The 21,076-nt window shown below is 28.8% G+C and overlaps 1 protein-coding gene across 4 annotated transcripts in view; it reads right to left on the reverse strand.

Moving 5' to 3' along the window:
• Nucleotides 1-21,076, reverse strand: part of LOC135923878 (programmed cell death protein 4-like) — a 131,758-nt gene that overhangs the window by 88,116 nt on the left and 22,566 nt on the right. For all 4 annotated transcript variants that reach the window (XM_065458864.1, XM_065458861.1, XM_065458863.1 and 1 more), the window contains exon 2: nucleotides 4,168-4,277. In XM_065458864.1, coding sequence (XP_065314936.1) covers nucleotides 4,168-4,277 — 110 coding nt within the window. The remainder of the gene's footprint in view (nucleotides 1-4,167; nucleotides 4,278-21,076) is intronic.

A 21,076-nucleotide genomic window follows, 5' to 3' on the forward strand; every position in this document is an offset into this window, starting at 1 on the left:
TATGCGTCTCTAGTCCACTGTAATACATAATTTTTGGTCTTAAATGACTAAATTTTGAAAATCCTATTGTTATGTCAGAATTACTCTCCTTAACATGATTGCATATTTAATTAATAAATGTGATATTTATGCAATATTTAATCTATTTAGGATATAATATTCTGTGTGGTTAATATAAATCAACAATAAAATTTTAAACTATCAAATTGAAATATACATGTGAGTCATTCCATATTAAATTGACCAAAAAACGATATTTTTAGACGACCATCTCTAAAATGAAGGAAACTTGACAAGATAGTTATCTATGCTGTATATTTTAGTAAAATCAAAATTTAAGAGCGCTAGCTGAATCAGATCCAAAGATATATGTCTTCAAAGTCGAAAATAGCCTAAGGCCATTTCCAGACAGAACGTTTTTCCAAAGCGGTTTTAAGGTAATGTTACCAGCAATCAATTTTTTATTTTCAAAAAAAATGTTAGCTTCTCGAATTAATTTTTTTTTATTATAATATAATATTTTTAAAAAAAACAATCTAGATCCCCATTTTTTTAAATCGTAAATAGAAAACAAACTGGTTTGATTTTAATAATGATCAAATGGCGTTTTGATATGTAGTTCCGGATTGTATTTTTTTAAATATTATTGTTGTAGCCGTTAGAAAAAAGAAGAAATAAATTTAATATAATATACTAAATGTCAGTCATTTTCTGATATGATAATTAATTTTTCCTTGGGGGTGGGAGTGGAAAGGAGTGATCACATGGGGCTTTGGGGAAAGGAGAACAACAGACGTTTCTTTGTGTCTTTGGTGAGGAGAGATGGATGTCAGAAGCTTAATGATCTTAAAAATGAATAATATGAAATAAGGTGGATCTTCACAATGTAATTTGTATAATTTTTGTATGAATTTTTATATTATGAATTTTAGTAAATAAAGAATTTGAAGGGGTTGTTATAGTGGATTTGTTTCAGTACTGTTTAGATTAAATATTGACAGGGGTGAAAGTAAGGGGTGTACAATTATATTATACAAAAAAAATTAATTCTAGAATTTAACATTTTTTTAGACAATAAAAAAAAATTGCTGTTAACATTACCTAAAACCCGCTTTGAAAAAACGTTCTGTCTGGAAATGGCTCATTATATCTTCTTTTTAAAGTCTGGACCGGTCTTTTTTTCTAAACATGTGTTTATGACGATTTTTGGTGGTTAATCAAAGTACTTAAAAAGAATGAAATTACTGAGAAGATAAATATATTTCTTTTTTTATCTTACTACGGAATATTATATCCTTCTTTTACCCCACAAGCGACATCAAAAAATAACGTTAGTAGATCTACAACAAAGACAAAATATACCTACAAATTATAGCCTCAGGAAATACTATAAATAGGCGTAAAATGGAATATAAGGGATATTTTTTTATAATATGTATATAAAATTTTAAAATATTTTTATTTTACAATATAGCGTCCTAATAATAATCATATTTGTATGGGCTATCAGCTTGCATATCGCCTCAAGAGATCAAATTGGTTAAACTCAGGGGCGGATTGGCCATAAGACCCGGTGGGCATTTTGCCCACGAGGCCGCGAGAAAATGTCGATTTTTGAGGCCGATCAGAGGAAAATAACAAAATAGAGGCCGATTAGAAAAAAATTATTATTTTCACATTATTTTCTCTTATCATTTATTTATTTTTAATGATATCTCTATGATTTGAATATCACATTCCTTGAGAATTGTCATGTCGTTTACTATATTTTAATGCATAATATATCAATAACGTCGCTTGTCACTACACATTTACCACGTTCTTTTCTTTGTTTTTTTTTCAAATGAAGTAAAATGGCTTCTGTTTGAGAAGAGTAAAAGCTAAGTTTTGATTAATTTATTATAATATATTTTTATACATTGATTAATTGTAGAAATATTTATTGTTCTTTAATTCATTGAAATCAAATAAAATCCAGGTCGGTGAATCAGATAAAAGGATGGATGCTTGGGTGAAACAGAATAATTCATCTGGCCAAAATAAGTTGAGAAGGCTGCAAAAAATAGGTGAGATAAGGTGGTGGGCAAGTTAGATGGTTATATGGTAAAGACTTGCCCCCAATAATAATAAATGCACTTCAATTTATAATATAATAAATAATTTGAGACAAAAACATAATTTATGTTAATTTAAGACTCTAAGTACAGCTATAATATATTTTGAAATTTTTAAAATAATAGGGCCACTGTCATATTTTTAAACTAAAAAATTAGGTACTTTGTCAGCATGGAAAATGAAAGAAGATGCTATCGATTATTACATCGATTCAAAATAAAGCAATAAAATGGCTTCTATTTAAATGAAACATTTTCATATTTATAGCTCCCGGAGAGTATCTGAGTATAAAATGCTCTGTAAAAAGATCGAATAGGACGAGCGAAGAGAATATATAGTGACAAATGCCAAGATGAACGTCCTCAAGAATCGATTGACCTTTATAGGTTCGAACTATTTCGTCCTATAATTGATCAAATTATAAACAGCTTGTTGGAACTACTTTCTGCGAATTGAGAGCTTAGCTTGAATGTGCAATATTTGCATCCAAGACATTTTGATGAAATAAATAGTAAAGATTAAAGGAATTTCTGAAAAGGCCTTGGAAAAACTGGCACAATTAGCATATATATTGAGTTTCATAACGAATTATGTTCATTTGCCAGTGTATTCAAAGATTTGGTAGCAGAATTATAAATGAAACGGACGATGATATCGCATGTACAAGTGAGGAGTCAAATGAAGAAGATGGAATATAACAAGTGTTTAATATGCGTGTATGAAATTCTTTCATGATACAATATACATACAATAGACACTAATTTATTTTTGCAAATGAATACATTTTAACTTTATCATTTACTCAGGTTAATTGCGAGAAAGCATTTAGTAAATTAAAAATTATAAAAATAAGCTGAGAGCTAATATTGACCCTTGACCAAGAAAAATTTGAAGCGTTTTTTAATGATGTCAGTTGAACGAGATTAGAGTAAATTGAACTTGAAGATATTCTTGTATATTTGCGCAAAGGTTTATAATGAGAAATTTATTAACGTAAAAATTATTTCTTTTATTAGAATTTTATTAATATTATTTACAATATGGTCGGTACCTGATTTTATAAAAGTGCAGCAATTTTATTCTCTGTAATATTGTATAACTGCAATAATTTTATATTTATAATTAATTGATTTAATATATTGAGAATGCATTTTCTTTATATTTAACATGTGATGTATGATTTGATTTTATAGTGCAATATCGTTGTAAATCTAATATAAAATAAATATTTTCAATTAATACTATTTTATATAGGTAATGAATATGATTTTAGATGTGCATTTTTTTTAAATAAAATATATTATCGTATAATACTATTCTTTTTTTTACTAAAATGTAAAACGTTTGAGCTTATTTTCAAAAATAAGAAGTAATAAAAATCATGTAAATCAAAGAAGCTATTTAAGAGAACCTGGTCGAAGACTGGGCAAAATGGGGGTATGAGGGCGAAGCCGACATATAAATGAGGCCGCTATAAAAAATGCTAACGAGGCCGTAGCGTCGCCAGTCCGCCCCTGGTTATACTCAATGGATTTTTAAATTTTAATACCAATACAATGAATATTTTTATCATATATATTATACGGTAATAATTTTTAAAATTTAACGCCATCTATATATATATTTTATAAATAAAAATAAATAAAATTGAAATAACAAAAATGGCTTTCGACTTTTTTGATTAAACAGTTAAATATGAAGGTATTAACATTTTAGTGAATATTAACATCCAAAAAATCCTTTCTCAACAATGTAAATATTTTATTTACCGAAAATCAGAAAATTTTTTTTTTTTATTTTAAATTTTTTAATATAGAATTTTTAAGGGTTATAAAATCATATATAAGCAGAATATGATTAATGCATTTAGCGATTTTAGACTTTGAAGGAGTATATCTTTAGATCTGGGTAGCTAGCGCTATAAAATTTCGATTTTAATAAAAATTTACAACATAAATAACTAATATGCCAAGTTTCATTTTTGAGATGGTCATCCAAAACTGTTGATTTGTAATGAAATGACCCATGTGTAACATTAAAATAATGGTAAACCGAACATTCGGAATCATAATTGGGATCATTTTTGTCAATATAGCAAGCATGATTCTCGTTACTATAATCTTCCCCAAATTTTCCCCAAGTCCCTTTTCCTCCAGCTCCACCTTTAAATAAATGATTAAAAAAAATAGTTAGCTTGCAAAATATTTAATTGAAAGGCGATCGTGTTTCTGCCTACCAGGCAGGCGCGTAACCAATGGGGGGGAAAGGGGGAAATTCCCCCCCCCATCGGAAATTTGACTATTTTCATAAATATCATTTTAAGCTAATAAAAATTTTACCCCTACCCCCCAGACCCCCCCCCACCCCACCAATCAAAATTTTACAAATATTTGAATATCAATTTTCCAACATATTATTCAAATATATTAATAAAATGGAAAAATATTTAGTCAAAGAGATTGAAATTAAACGATAATTTATAAATAAGGTTGAGCATGAAAAAAAAGTAATGTGTCGTTAGCAGCGATATCATTATTGAATTCAATTGATCAATCAGAGTTTATCATTGCTGCTAGTTGCATCAATAAATTATTTTCCTATAGCTCACTACTTTGTAGAAATTTACAAAAACCAAATTTAGATTTGGTTCAGGTTATTGATTTGGCGGAAAATATACATGAACAGGTAGATACAATAAGAAGAATGAATGTAGACGTTGAATCGAAGGCTAAATTTTATGATATAATACTAATTAAACCTCGTCTAGCACCTAGGCCATTATTGAGATGAAAATAAATATTGGCTCAACTGAAGAATATTATAAAATATCCATTTTCATCCCATTCTTAGATACTTTTTTATCGCAAATAAAAGTACGGGTTTTAGATAAAAAACAAGTTTTTAGCAATCTTCAAGTTTTATTACCCAAAGATCCTTCTTCATTTTCTAATGCCACTATTGGTAAAATTAAATATTTAGAAAAATTTTATTCCTATGAGATTGATACTGAAATAAATTTAATCAGTGAATTCGAATTGTGGTATAAATATTTATACGTTTAGCTATTTTACCTGAGCATGCTATTGATGCGCTCAATCGGTGTAAAGAAACCTTGGCTCAATTTCCTAATATTTCGAAGTTGTTTTATATTCTTGCATGTTTGCCTATTACAACATGTACGAATGAAAGGACTTTTTCCAACTTGAGAGGGTTGAAAACATATTTACGAAGTACTGAATCTCGGCTAAATGGGTTAGCTCTGTTAAATATACACAGAGATTTGGTTCCAACGACAAACGAAATAATTAAAAATCTTGTATTTGATAAGAAGTTAAAAAAAACTTGTTAATTTAATTATTTTCTAGTCAATATTTTAAACTATTATTAGTATTTTCAATAAAAAAATTATATTCTACTTATATTGTATGAGAATTTAAGCTGAGGCTAGTTTTTAAAGCAAATTTTATAAAAAAAATGACATTACACTTTATTTCAACTTTACATTTAAAAAAACATTATTAAATATAATATACCTATCTTGAAATAATAAAAAAGAGGCTTGTAATATCCTATCCATAAGCACGAATTAGTAAATAATAGTTAAAAATAGAAAAATAATTAAATTATGAATAATTTAATAGAATAGCTAAATAAGACCCGGCCGTAGGCCGGGGAAAAGCTGGCCGAAGGCCAGGTAAAAGGGGTTTGGGGGAGAAGCCCCAAAATTTTTTTTCCCCCCTATAAGAAAATCCTGGATACGCCACTGCTACAAGGTTGTGGAAATAAAATTTTTCGATTAAATTTAATCATTAAATGTGCTACTTACAGGGTTTCCCATTCAAAAAAGGAAAAGTTCCAATCATAAAATGAAAAGGTTCAATCAAAAAAGGAAAATTCCCAAAAAGAAAGTCCGATCAAAAAAGGAAAAGTGTCAAACAAAAAAATTGTTTGGACCTTTTCCTTTTTTGATCGGACCTTTTCCTTTTATGATTGAAACTTTTACTTTTTTGATTGGGATTTTTCCTTTTTTGAATGGGAAACCCTGTAATTGATCTGCTATCCTACTATATTATATACCTTTTTAATATTTTCAATGTTTGTTTTAACAATAGCAAAGATACCAGTCACAAATAATGAGGAATCAAAAATAATGGGAAGCACATCATAAATGTTGGAGAATCACAAACGGCAGTGAGATGAAATGCATTCAACAAAAAAATTAGGGATGTACCAAATTAAATATTGAATAGGATCGGATAGATATTTCGCGTTTTCAAAAAATATAGGATCGGGTTGATAGTATTTATATATAAAATTCTCTGCATTTCAATCATGCTATATAACTTTTAAATCTCGGAGATTTTGAAATATTAATGATGAAACCTATATCATTTTTTTTGCTTTGTCAATAGAAATTAAAGTTATTCAATCAGTTTAGTAGCTGAAATTATAATACTAGAGTTACTAACCAAATAAACAAAAAAATGGCTGCACACCAAAACAAAAACTACTATACCGGTTTTTAATTATTTATTACCATAATAGTTCATTATAATTCCGTAATTATTTGTTTAACCCCTTTATGAAAAAGGAGTTAATATTATAAAATATGACGCTGTTTTAAGCAAAGTTGGCAAAAATTTTGGAGCACTAACTTGCTTCATAGGTAGAGTTTATTGTTTCCATTGGCTTGTAAGCCGAAATTAAAATAAGCATATTGTAATTTATTTTTAAATAGTATTAATCCAAATATTCACCTAAAATTCAAAAAATATAAAAAATAATTTAATGTCCGAGCTAGCCTATAAATGGTTAACATTGATAAAACTATTTTGAAGGAATTGGTTGATATGTTGGTCCATTTTAAAGAATTGGTGAGCAATTGGAGGTCAATTTATAACCCACTTAACTTTATATTTATTTATGGAAAATAAATAATGAATTCTAGATAAGATGAATTATTTTTAACATAATTGGTAAAATAAAAAAGTTAAATACATATATATATGAAAAAATAAGCATGGGTCCCTATTTCATTCGTTAACCTATTGAATCCAAATAAAAAATGAAGATATTATCACAGGAGTTTCACAATGAAATAAATAAAAAAAAGGACTTTCCACATGATTTAATAATGATGGAAAAATCATAATTGTCATGCGATAATAGTACCTGGAGAGTAGTGAATTAATCAATTTACTCAATTAAAATATGTAGGTAAGCTCAAATGTATTAAATGTCATTTTTCTTATGGGCAAAAACAATTTAATTTTAATAAATTTTATAGAGCCAAAAAAAGTAAAACTACGTTTTCTGAGTGGTAGGATGGGATATCAGACCATCCTAATCATGTGAATAACTATATTCCTATTTGGAAGAATCTTTGGACCTGAATGGTGATTGAGAACTATTGTAGAAAAAGGGAGAAAGCAAGTATAAAATTAATCCTATCTCTGTAAGTAATATTTCATAAACTTGTATATTTATTTGTTTTGTATATTAAGATATCCTAAGTTGGCTCGCTTGCAGGGGTTATTGCTTCAAATTTGGCAGGGGAACTTTTATATATTGGAATTCCATATCAAATCAACCAAGGTGACTTCAATTTTTCTTAAATTTTACATACTGGTTGTATATACAATAACTAAGAAAAAAATGAAATTTTACCTTCCAACACTGTTAACCCGCTAAGATATGGGCATAAAGCGTGAAAAATGGTACATTTTTGACAAAATGCACCTCATTTATTTTCATATATCTCGAGAAATAATTATGTTAGGGAAATAATTATGTTAGGGAAATAATTTAAGTTTTATAATGAGCTTAATAATAGTTCTTTAACATGACATAAAATTAAATTTAATACGATTAATGTCGATAACAGTATATATAAATCCGGAAATAGCCATAGAAAAAAAGGTATTTTTTTCAATTTTTTTTTATATGGATATCACACCACACTGCTTTATATATGTACAAAATCCTAGCCTGAGATGAACATAGCTCTAGGTGTTATGACTTTTTATATGTTTAAAATTGTTCAAATTTAACATAAATATATATCATCATTTTTTAAGTGTAAACTGGATACCCATAGTTGATATTGAATTGTATTAAACGATAGAATAAGTATAACAAAATACTATTTAAATTATTCAAAATTTCTTTATTTCATAAAATTATATAATTATTATTTCTTCTTTTTTCATAAATTTAACAAAAATTTTTCAATGAATTAATTTTACAAAAATATATATTTTCAAAAAAATATATTATTATAATAATAATTATTATTTTTTTACATTAAATAATAATAATTTTTTTCCTCCAATCAGATGTCTACAATCCATCTGATTGACATTTGAGGCTTATATATATACATTTTTTTAACATACTAAGACATGTCACCCCTTTATGGGTCAACGACATTCTTCACCATTAAATATAATATTTAATATATATTTTGAAAAATATTATATTATTAATTATGTTGTTATAATAAGAGAATTTTCTTCTTTAGAATGTATTCATAAGGAAAAATACGGATATCCAGTTGTCCCTTTTTACTCCATATTTATATACTCTTGAGCTTGATTACTAGTTGTACCGATAATCATCATGCGATTGCAGGCTTGACTCGAATAACGATAGTCAGCATTTAATCGTTGGCATGATCTGAATAACGCTGGCCCTCCATAACATCAATTGAAACGACCGAAAATTTTTCCCGAATTGTCTTCTCACTTTTGTGAATCCCATTGGTTCAATCACAAGGTCAAAGTTTATAGTCTTAGTTCAACCATAAGGTCAAAGTTTATAGTCTCTTTATTGTCTAACACAATTTGAATCTTTTTTCTTTATACCATAGCAACATCAAAGTAAACCGTCCGTGAAAACAAAAAAAACATAACTTTCTTTTTCTTTTTCCACTGACCATCCATCACAAAAATTTACATTTTTTATTCTTTACTTTCCTTGAAAAAAAAAACAACTGCTCGGTATATAACATAATCATAAACGATTCCCTCGTTATACCATTTAATTACTTATATTATACTCCTATCACTCTACAATGAGGATACTCGAGTATATAAAATAATCAATAAATTAATAAAATACTTTCCTCCGATGGACTTTAATACCATGTAACCGAAAGCATAAATTACCAAAACACCCCCAGTTGTTCAGTATTCAACTAATTCATTAAGTTATATAATTTTGTTTTGTAATCCACTAATTTTATCAATTACGTGATTATTTAAATAACCAAAGGAATCTCTTCCTTCAAGGGAAAACAAAAAAAAATTGTCTTTGCCCTTCAATACCCCGAGACTCAATTATAATCCCGTATAATTATAGGATGTTGAGTTCTCCCTCCGAAATATAAAAATCCCTTCATTTTCCAGGCCTTTCATAGTTTCAATTAAGCATCCTCTAATGGATTCCATTAACACTTAATCCCAAAGAAGCCTACCCCTATCTTTATGATAGTATCTTACTCCCAATACTACGCAAGTATCGTTATCAGAGTATCCCAAAAGAATCAATATTTTTATTATTCACATTTAACATATTATGTTATATGATTCCAATAATCTAAGATTCTGGAAAAATAATCAGATAAGATTAATATTTAAGCATTTTCATATTATCTTTATCCTTTCTTACTTTCTCCTAACCTTACGTGATCATTATGTCTGATTACCGTAATTCCATTTATTAGCAAAATTTCATTTAATTTGGAACCAAGGTTTTCTACTATACGACCTTTTTCCCTTTCTTCCCTTTGTTATCAAACAAACGAGCCCATACAATTCTTCCCACAGGATATTTTATTACAATCTTATCAACCGAAGGTACACCAGTTCCATCTTTGGATTTTAAGAAATCCAACGGCATTCTGGTCCTTCTCCCCAAAAATAACTCCACCGGAGTAATTCCCTCTCGGTTTCTGGAATTATTATAATATAAATGGGCCATCCAAACATCATTACTTTCTTGTTTGGCCTTTTTAATCCAATTTTTCACGATAGCTACCATTCTCTCCGCCTGTCCATTGGAACTGGGATGATATGGTGGAGCTAATACGTGTTTAATTTCCATCGCATTACAAAAATCTTTGAAACTTTCACTTACAAAGGCCGGACCTCCATCAGACACTATTGTCTTTGGAATCCCAAATCTAGCCCATAACCTTTGTAACAATTTGATAACAATTCTAGTGGTTAATCCATGAACCTCTTCATATTCAATCCACTTAGAATATGCATCAACAACTAAAAAATACGACTTCTTGTTTAAGTCAAAGAAATCCACGTGAACACGCTCCCACGGCCTTTCAGGTCTCGGCCAATAACTGCCTATTTCCTTCAGGGGCATAACGGCACACGAATTACATGGAATACAACTCCTTGTAATCTTTTCAATATCATCGCTCATTCCAGGCCACCATACATACTCACGAGCCCAAAATTTCATTTTATCACGACCCTGATGTCCTCCATGCAACAATCGTACAATTTTACTCCGTAATTTCAACGGAATCACGGCTCTATTACCCCGCATCAAACAATCATCCACTACGGACAATTCCTTTTCAATTTTTTTATAAACTTTACTATTATTTTTCCACGGTTCTTGTCCCGTCAAAAATAATTTTACTCGACCCAATTCCTTATCCCCTAAGGTATTGCTTTTAAGATCCTCCCAATTCGTAGGACCACCCTTTAACATATGTGATAAAGAACAAATTAATACCCTGTCTTCATTCACCATTATACTTTTGTTACCGTCAAGATCCCCTTCACTGGATCCTAACCTAGATAAAATATCAGGCAAACAATTTTCCTTGCCCCTGCGATATCTGATTTCCACATTAAAACTTCCCACCAGTAACAACCAACGTTGCAACCGGGGAGACAGCATTAACTCCTTATTATCTTTTTTAAATAGACGAATTAACGGCTTATGATCCGTGTAAATTATAAATCTTTTACCGATCAAATATTCCCGACATTTGGTTAATCCAAAGATAACCGCTAGGGCTTCTTGTTCAATAAACGAATATCTAGTTTCCACTTCCCTGAAAACTCTCGAAAAAATTATGATGGGTCTTTCCACACCATCCATTAAATGTAACAATGCACCTCCAACCCCCTTGTTGGATGCATCAACTGCCAATATGATCTCTAAATCATTATTAAAACATACCAAAATCGGTTCCTCACCAATTTTTCCTTTTAAAATATCAAAAGCATTTTTCTGTTCAATTTTCCACACAAAATGAACACCTTTCTTTAATAAACCATACAATGGAGATGCCAATTTTGCAAAATCTTCCACAAAACGATGATAATAATTTACCATTCCCAAAAATGATTGCAACTCCGCTTTATTGGTTGGCGGATTCATATTCGTTATATTTTTTAAATTTTTTTCCGGAGGTTTCACCTCCATTCCATTAATGCGATGTCCTAAGTAGATAACTTCCGTTACCCCAAGAACACTCTTTTCCTTGCTGGCCCTCAGACCCTTATCACGAATCCGCTTGAAAACCTCTTCCAAACGTTGATTATGTTGCTCTGGTGTTATACCAGTCACCAACACATCATCCATATAATAATAAACTCCTTCTAGGCCCTGGAAAACTGATGCCATAGTGCGCTGAAATATCGGCGCTGACACACTTAATCCAAACGGTAGCCTACAAGGCAAATAATTCGGAGTCGTTATTGTAAATAATTTATGAATTTCTTCTTTCAAAGGCAATTGCAAATAAGCCGAAGAAAAATCAACCTTGGAAAAATACTTGGCACCTTTTAAACTGGCCAAAATTTCCTCCATCCTAGGCAACGGATATTTTACCTCCACTACCCATCTATTTAACGTTACACGGAAATCAGCACATAGCCTTAACTTTCCATTCGATTTTCTAACAGGTACCAATGGTGTGGCCCACTCACTATATTCCACAGGAATAATGATGCCATCTCTAACCCATTGATCCAATTCTTCATCGATTTCCCTTTTCCACTCAAAAGGAACTCTTCGACAAGCCAAAAAGATGGGTGAAAAACCCTCTTTAAGTTTAACGTCTACTTGATTATCATTTAAACGTCCTAATTTTTCTTCAAAAATTATACCATATTTTCTAACCAAAACAGGTATAGCCAGATCGATCTTTTTTAATCCATCGATTTCAATTTCCATAAATTGATCCCTATCAATTTTACCATTTATTTCCGTATGATCAGAACTGATCCCTACCCTTTCAGGAGTTTCAATAAAATTATTATTACCGACAATCCTATTTTCATCGTTCAATAATTTAGATATCCCTTCTTTCTGAAGTTCATCTCGGATATTATCCGCCATATATCTCCTTTATCACTAGCTAATCCGCTATCAATAATAAATAAATTCCAATAATTATTATAGGGTCCAATTGTGGTAATCCAATCCCACCCCATAATAGTTTCCACTGCTTTTCCCACTATCCATAAATCTAAACTTATGATAGTATCATTAAAAACCACATACCATTGAGTTTTACCCAAAACCTCAATTTCAGAACCATCGAACTGTTTTAAACACATATTTTCTTTAATAATCACGCCATTAGGCCAATATTTATAAAAATTTTCACAACATTATCGAAATGCTCGCACCAGTGTCAAATAGCATATCAATATACCTGCAGTCAATTCTCAAGTTAACCCTAGGACATTGACTCAGTCTATTTATTCCATCAGTCCCTAAAATTTCACAAGTTTTAAGGGGCTGATCGCTATATATTCCCTCTGAAATATGCATTTCATTAAAATTTAAATTTCCTCCTAAATTCAACTCAGAATTTCGAGGCTTTTTACTAATATAACTATATTTTTTCATAATATCCCGAGGATATTTCTCCCATTTAAAATTATCAACATTTTTTCTATTTGTATATTTCACAATGCTTCCAAGAAATCTTTCCCATTTAAAAGCATTATTTTTCATTATATTCACATTAAAACTATAATCCGTTTTAACTTTATCTTCATGATAACAAACATTTTCATTAAACCCATTAAAATTATGAGAATCCCATCTCTTTTTATTATTATATACTTTCTTAAAATTTTTATTTCCCTGTATTCCAACTGCTATATGATTACATTTGCTATCATATAGTCAGTGTAAAGCACAATTTATAGCTATATGTCCCGTCTCTTTACATTTAAAACATAAACGAGACCCATCCAAATCCGATTTCAACGAATCAACTTTATTTACATCTAGGCCTGAAATCTTCCTTACGTTGGAATTTTCTCCACTAGATTTTTGCAATGGAAAACCCATTCTAAAATTCTGTTCCTTTACAATACAGGTTTTGGCATAATGACCCTTGTAACCGCACCGATTACAAATTATGTCAGCAATCATTTTTGGAAAACTTTTTCCATTCGAAATAATTCTATCACCGAATTGTTTCTTATCCCCTTGATTATTCATACTAATCAACCTGGATACATCACTATAAATATCTTTAATAGATTCTTTTATATCTTTTAATTCCTGGAGGATAACCACTGATCTCTCCATAAATTCCAAACGATCATCAATATTATCTTTCATCGTTTCAACCATTCCTGGTTTGCCGTTCTTGATTTCATTTAAAATTCCATTTAAACTACTTTCCAAGTCCGAAATTCTTTTAAAACAATTAACAGACACCAGAGTGTCCTTTTTCCAATTACCATATACCTTGGTCGCAACCAAAGTACATTTTCCACATAAAAATTTCAAAAGTATATATATTGAATATAGAATTATTATTAATCCTAATGTAACTAAGTGATGACCTATATCCAATTCATTAAGGTTCTGATACAAGATTTTATAACCCATATCCTTAAAGATGGCAATTTTATTAATAAAAGTAGGCTCAGAATACTTATCGAAATACACAACCATCGCATATTACAAATTTCTACTTTAAAATTACGTTATTACAAAAAGAAAAAATATTTTTCCAAACTACTTTGTTAATTAAAATTCACAAAAAAAAATTTAAACCACAAAAACGTTATTATTGCGTTGTGTCCTAAGGTAACCTATAATATGTAAAATAAAAAAAAGTTTTATTTTTTTACCTTAAAATAATGAATACCCTTGAATTTCCAGGTTCGAATCCTGGGAGAACGGTCAACACTTTTTAAGTGTAAACTGGATACCCATAGTTGATATTGAATTGTATTAAACGATAGAATAAGTATAACAAAATACTATTTAAATTATTCAAAATTTCTTTATTTCATAAAATTATATAATTATTATTTCTTCTTTTTTCATAAATTTAACAAAAATTTTTCAATGAATTAATTTTACAAAAATATATATTTTCAAAAAAATATATTATTATAATAATTATTATTATTTTTTTACATTAAATATTAATAATTTTTTTCCTCCAATCAGATGTCTACAATCCATCTGATTGACATTTGAGGCTTATATATATACATTTTTTTAACATACTAAGACAATCATATTTAAATTTAATGAATAGTTATGAAATAATGTTTATTTAAAAATAATTTCTAAATGATATGCCTCTACCAGGTGTTCGAACCGAAGCCCCTGGAGAAGAAAATCCGGGTTTTGGGGAAAAAATTTGAACCCAAACCGAACCTGAACCCCATTTATAAAATTTTCAATACCCTGAACCGAACCCTGAAATTTTATTTAAACCCAGGTTCAACCGGGTTCAATGTATTGTTTAAAAGATATTTGTATAATTGTAAATACAAATATTAATAATATACTTGACATTTTATAATATTTTCAAATTTCTAATTAAGTGAAGTATTAATAAATTTTAAACAACTTAATTCATTTATTCCATTTTTAAATTTATTCTTAATAATTCCTATTGATTGGTAATAAATTTTAAACAATTAAATTCTTTACGCCATTTATTTTTAATTTTTCTCTAAGATTATTAATTAGAGGAAAATGAAAGTGAACAAGTCAAAGTAAAAATCATTATATTGGATATTGTTAATTTAAAGAAATACGTCTAAATAAAATTTTTTAAAACTATACATGAGTATGCTTTGTATTTTAACTATATTTTTCCTATAAATAAAATAAAATATTTATTTTTTATACCAAATTTATGTCTAGTTTTTTAATTATGATTTAAATATAGAATATTTTTTTATCAATTAATATATTCTTAAACACGAGCTGACCGGAACCAAACCCGGATTCAAAAATATTTCCCTGAACCGAACCCGGGCAAAAATTTTCCCGGGTTCGCATCCGTGCCCTTTACTCTTTCATCTTTAACAAAATTTTTGTGAGGTTGTTGGGATGTGCTCTATTTTACACTTTAATTAAATTTTGTCTCAAAATTACTTGACAAAATAATTTTAATTATTTTATTTAGCATAAAATAATATACCAAAATTAAAATTCAACATAAATTTTTCCATATATCTTTAAAAATAAAAGAAAGACTTGATATATTATTTGATGCGAATTGTATAGATTATATAACATTCAAACAATGGATAGCAGTTAATCGAATTACCCTCGAAACACTGACAAAATCCGCCGAAGAATTTGTAGATTATTTAATTGAAAAATTAAACAATTTGATTCCTCATTCATTCGTTTATAGCTTCACGATAATCATTAATTCGAACCTTTTTAAATTTAAATGTTGGCGAATTCTTAGTTGCGGACTTTTCAGAATATTCATTTGTAGTGCAGGACCATGCACAAAAATTTAATTGAAACAATAATCACGTTACTATCTACCTTTTTATGATTTATTACCGTGAGGACAACATAATAAAACATGTAAATTCAGTGGTTATATCAGATTGTTTAAAACACACCGCGTGTGTATTTTATTTAATTCTATTGATCTTATTCTTGAAAGAAAGATTTTAGAGTGGGTAAAATTTATTATTTTTCTGATGGGGCAACAACCCAATATAAAAATTAAAAAAACTTCATTAATCTCTACAATCATTAAAATGATAGGCTGAGTGACATTTTTTAAAACCGCACATGGTAAAAGTCCCTGCGACAGTTTAGGGGGCGTACTAAACGGTTGGCAGCTCGAGCAAGCTTGCAACTCCCATAAGAACATCTCATATTGACAACAATGGATTTGTTTAACTATGCAAGAAATAATAACCAAGGGGTAAATTATATATTTGTGAGCAATATTAAAAATAAAGCAGGTTTTTGAAAGCAAGGGAATTTCTGTAACAAAAAAGTTCCATTTAATCCCCTAGGCGAAAATAATAGTCAAAATTTATATGATTTAATGTATGATATATTTTAAATATAAATTTTTGATTGCATTATATGTAATTAGGCAATTTGAGGCAAACAAAGTTGTAAATATGTTTAGAATTATTTTGTCAAGTAATTTAGAGACAAAATTTAAGTAAAGTGTAAAACAAATCTCATTATCCCAGCCACCTCTCAAAAATTTTGTTAAAGATTTTTTTTTTAAAGTAAGGGCCTATCATTTAGAAATAATTTTTAAATTAACATTATTTCATAAATTCATTAAATCTATATATGATGATATTTATGTTAAATTTGTTCAATTTTAGCCATATAAAGAGTCATAACTCCTAAAGCCATGTTCATCCCAGTCTAGGATTTTGTACAATTATAAAGCAGTGCGATATCTATCTACAGAAAAAAAAATTTGAAAAAAAATATCTTTTTTTTCTATGTCTATTTCCGGTTTTATACATTTGGTTTTGATATTAATCAAAATAATATTTATTTTTATGCCATATTAGAGAACTATTATTAAGCTACATAATAAAATTTAAATTATTTCTCTAGCATAAATATTTCTCGAGATATTTGAAAATAATTGAGGTTCATTTTGTCAAAAATGTACCATACTTCCGCGCTTTAAAGGCCCATATCTTAGCGGGTAGGCAGAAAATTTCATTTTTTCTTAGTTATAGTATATACTATCAATATGCAAAATTTAAGAAAAATTGAAGGGGGTTGATATGGTATTCACCATATATATATATATAAATCGTTTATTACGAATATGAATAAATTCTTTATTTATGCAATAATTTAAAAATAATGTCGTAAATTTATTACTACCGATATCTATACAAATTAAATAATATATGAATTTAAAAAATTTCCATAAATCTTTCTTTTTATTCGTTTTCTTTGGTCTATATTTTTTATAAAAAGATTTATTCGCCCCGTGATAATTTCTTTTTTTATATATTTCATACATGGATCTGGAATCCACTCCGATATCGAATGTTCATTAATAAATATGAACATTAAGTTTGACAATATTTACTCTTAAACTGACTCGGTTATCTGCCATGATCAATTCGTAAGATGAAAGCCCCTTTTACACTCGGCATATAGTGTTGACGCAGTTAAAGATTTTCATAAAAATATCTAAATCGATATATTGTCAAAACTCAGAAATTTATATTTATTTAATTTGAATCTTTGGCAGAGTCTTTTTATTTGCTTCTTGACCAATCTAGAATGTAGCGTAGGAAAATTTTTCCGGGGAAATTACCCGGGAAATTTAGAAATGTTCCCTACTTTTCCCAATTTTTATTTTATGTTTTATCAAATAATCAGGATTTTTATCATATTTTAGACAAATATTTTTTCTTCTTGGTTCATATATCATAATTGTTTTTTTGTTATCAACTCTAGTAATGTTCATCGGAAGAAAATTTTTTTATTGACTGAAATATTTTTGATTTTTAATAACTGAAATAAGCATAAGGAGTTGGATTAAAGGTTAAAGAGATATAGTCTTCTAATTTTAATTCAACTATTAATAATAATATAAATTCTGAAGAAAATAATTTATATTGATAACTTCACAACATTTTATGTTAAATTGTTCATTTTCCATAATGCAATGTGTATGTTAGCGTCAATGTGTTATTTTCGGCAATGTACACATTGCCTGATTATTTTAGGCAATGTGTTACGGTTGTAGGCAGGGTGAATTAGTTATAGTGTACATTGCCTCGTTTTTTTAGGCAATGTATTATTTTTGTAATATTATATTATTAATATTTTATTTATTATTAATAATTTTTTAAGATTATTATTATACTAATAATTTCGCGTAAATATACATATATTAAAAAAATATACTGTATTTAAAAAAAAATATATAATTACAATAAAATATAAGTAATTTTTGTTGTACATAACGGAATTTAAAAAAAATATATAATTTAAAAATTCTAGAAATTTAACAAACGACGACTTCATAATACAAAGTATAATAATAGATATAATGGAAATATAATTAGTGCAAATGATTATAGGAGAAAGAAGGGGGGGGGGGGAATTTTAAATAATTTAGGGAAGAAAAAGAAAATTTAGATTAATCGGGCTCCTCGGCTATGACGCATGTGAAATTAGATTTTATAATCTGAATTTCTATGCGTTGACGTAAGTAGACGCCTACTTTTGGGACTCCTGATTTTGTTCTTAAGGGCCAATCTTTTTAATTAGGCTAAGAGCCTGACTTCCAAGGGATGTTAAGGTTGTCATGACAACTGGTACGCATTTATATTCATCTGGAATATCCACATATATATTTGTTTTAAAATCTTCGGTGTATTTTAAAATGTCCTTATTGATATTGGAGGGTGAGAGGGGGTCAACGCAGGAGAAATCCCACGCTAGAAATTGGCCATTCTCTTAAGGAATTTGTGTAATTCCATCGGGTCGTCTCCCATCCGTAAAGAGACCTGAGGGTTCTAAAGTGGTAGGAAAGCCTGCAGACTGTAAAGCTTGTTTTATGAGAGCATTACATCTGTTATGCAGGATTGAGCGTTCACTGCTAAAGATGCATTGGAGGCAATGACGACCAGTTTGACTTACTTTTGCACTTGGCGCACTTATATGAAACTGAGGCTGTTATATTTAAGCGAATGGCTACAGCAAAACTGAATCCTTGATTTGAAAGTTCGAGATCAAGATTTTTAGAGGGGATGGCATCCAAGTATTCATGTCCTGAACCTTGATTGAGGGAAGCTAGGGCATGATCTTCAGATTGCAAAGTCGAAAAAAGGTAATCAAAGGACCTTGCAATCATCGGATTATCCCAGTCCTTTTGTTTATGGGAGATTTATAATTTTTTTTAGATAATATAATTTGTTTTAAATATAATATTTTTATAAAATGATTTTTGATCGTTAATTTAATATTTTTAAATATTATTTTCTGCTTAGTTCTTCCTATATCTTTTGATGCAAGGTCTATAAGTCGAAAGGCTTGGTAATACGAAAAGGCTAAAAAATAATATTTAAAAATAAAAATAACAAAGAAAATTGAGATATTTGATTGATTTATTGCTTTTTTTAGAGAAAAAATATTATAATAACATTACATTATAATATATTAAAATATGGAAATTTTAAGATCTTTTCAATTTTAAAAATTCTTTGAAATAATTTGCGGTTTTTAAAAATTAATTTTATTATATTAATTTTTAAATTAATATTTTTAATTAAATTAATATTTGGTTATGGATAAAGAAGTAAATGAGAAATACAAATTTTTTTAAGGATTTTTTTAATTTGCGTAAGCATTTAAGAGGGGAAAGCAGGGCCGTAGCCACGGGGGGGCCAAAAGGGGGCCCGGCCCCCCCAAAAAAATTTTTGGCCAAAAAACCTGGCCCCCAGAAAAAATCTTTGGCCCCCAAAAGTGGCCCCCAAAAATTTTTCTGCCCCCCCCCCCCCCAAATTTGAAATTTTTTTTTAGAATTGATTATTTTTATATTTTTAATATAAATTTTGAATATTTATTCAAAAATATTCAAAAAACATGTCTATTTAGAATTGATTATTTTTATATTTAAAAATAAATTTTGAATATTTATTCTACAAACATGTCTAGTTTGTAAATTTTTTTCTAACCAGTTTTATTTTTATTTTTACCCAATATTAAATTATCATTCATTCATTTTTTTCATTTGTTTTTGTTGTGTATAACATTCTCTATAGCAGTGGCGTAGCTACGGGGGTGGTTTTCGGGTTTGGACCCCTCCCAGAGCAAATTTTTTTTTAGATTATACGTTTAAAAGACTTAAAAGTGACTTTATATCAAATAAATACCATTAATATTTATATTTTTCTGGATTTGATGTTTGTGGAAGGATATTATATTACTATTGAAATTATTCTGGGTAGTATTATTATAAAGAATAACATATTATTCATGCATTTAAAAAATATATTTATTATATATTGTCGAAGATGTGGTTATGATTTTTAAGATAAACCCGGCCGAAGGCCGGGCAAAAGGGCCGAAGGCCCGTTAAAAGGGGTCTGGATGCGAAGCCCCCACGATTTTATATGTATGGACCCCATCTAAGAAAAATTCCTAGCTACGCCACTGCTCTATAGGTATCACATTTATATTATAATATATAACCAGTTATTTTATTTTACAGCGTTTATTTTAAAATTATGAAGAAACAATCAGTTATTAACTCTTATTTTAAGTTAAAGTTAAACAAATGTCAAACATCACCTCTACAAACTACTAGTAATACTACATCAGAAATTTCAGAAACTGATTAGACCGATTTACAGAAGATGATTTTAATCTTTTTTCATCTTTTAATACATTGCCCCCCCCCTTGACCCTGATTTTTTTTTATCAGATAAAATGACCCCATTGGAAACACTGCATCATGAAATGAAGATAGCAAAAGGATTGCTAGCTTTAGAAGCTAAAGAAAATATAATTTTGAAAATATCTTACATATTATGTATAAAAAAAAATATAATCATGCATTTAAAGAATTATATAAATGCTACTCAGCAGCAATAAACGGCTTCTTGTGAGGCCTCGTTCTCTACATTAAAGAGAGTTTTATCGAGCAGTAGAAAGTCTATGAAGGATAAACGTAAACAAAATTTAG

Source organism: Gordionus sp. m RMFG-2023, chromosome 2 (assembly GCF_954871325.1).
Source record: "Gordionus sp. m RMFG-2023 chromosome 2, tfGorSpeb1-WG-v2, whole genome shotgun sequence".
Taxonomy (NCBI): Eukaryota; Metazoa; Nematomorpha; class Gordioida; order Chordodea; family Parachordodidae; genus Gordionus; species Gordionus sp. m RMFG-2023.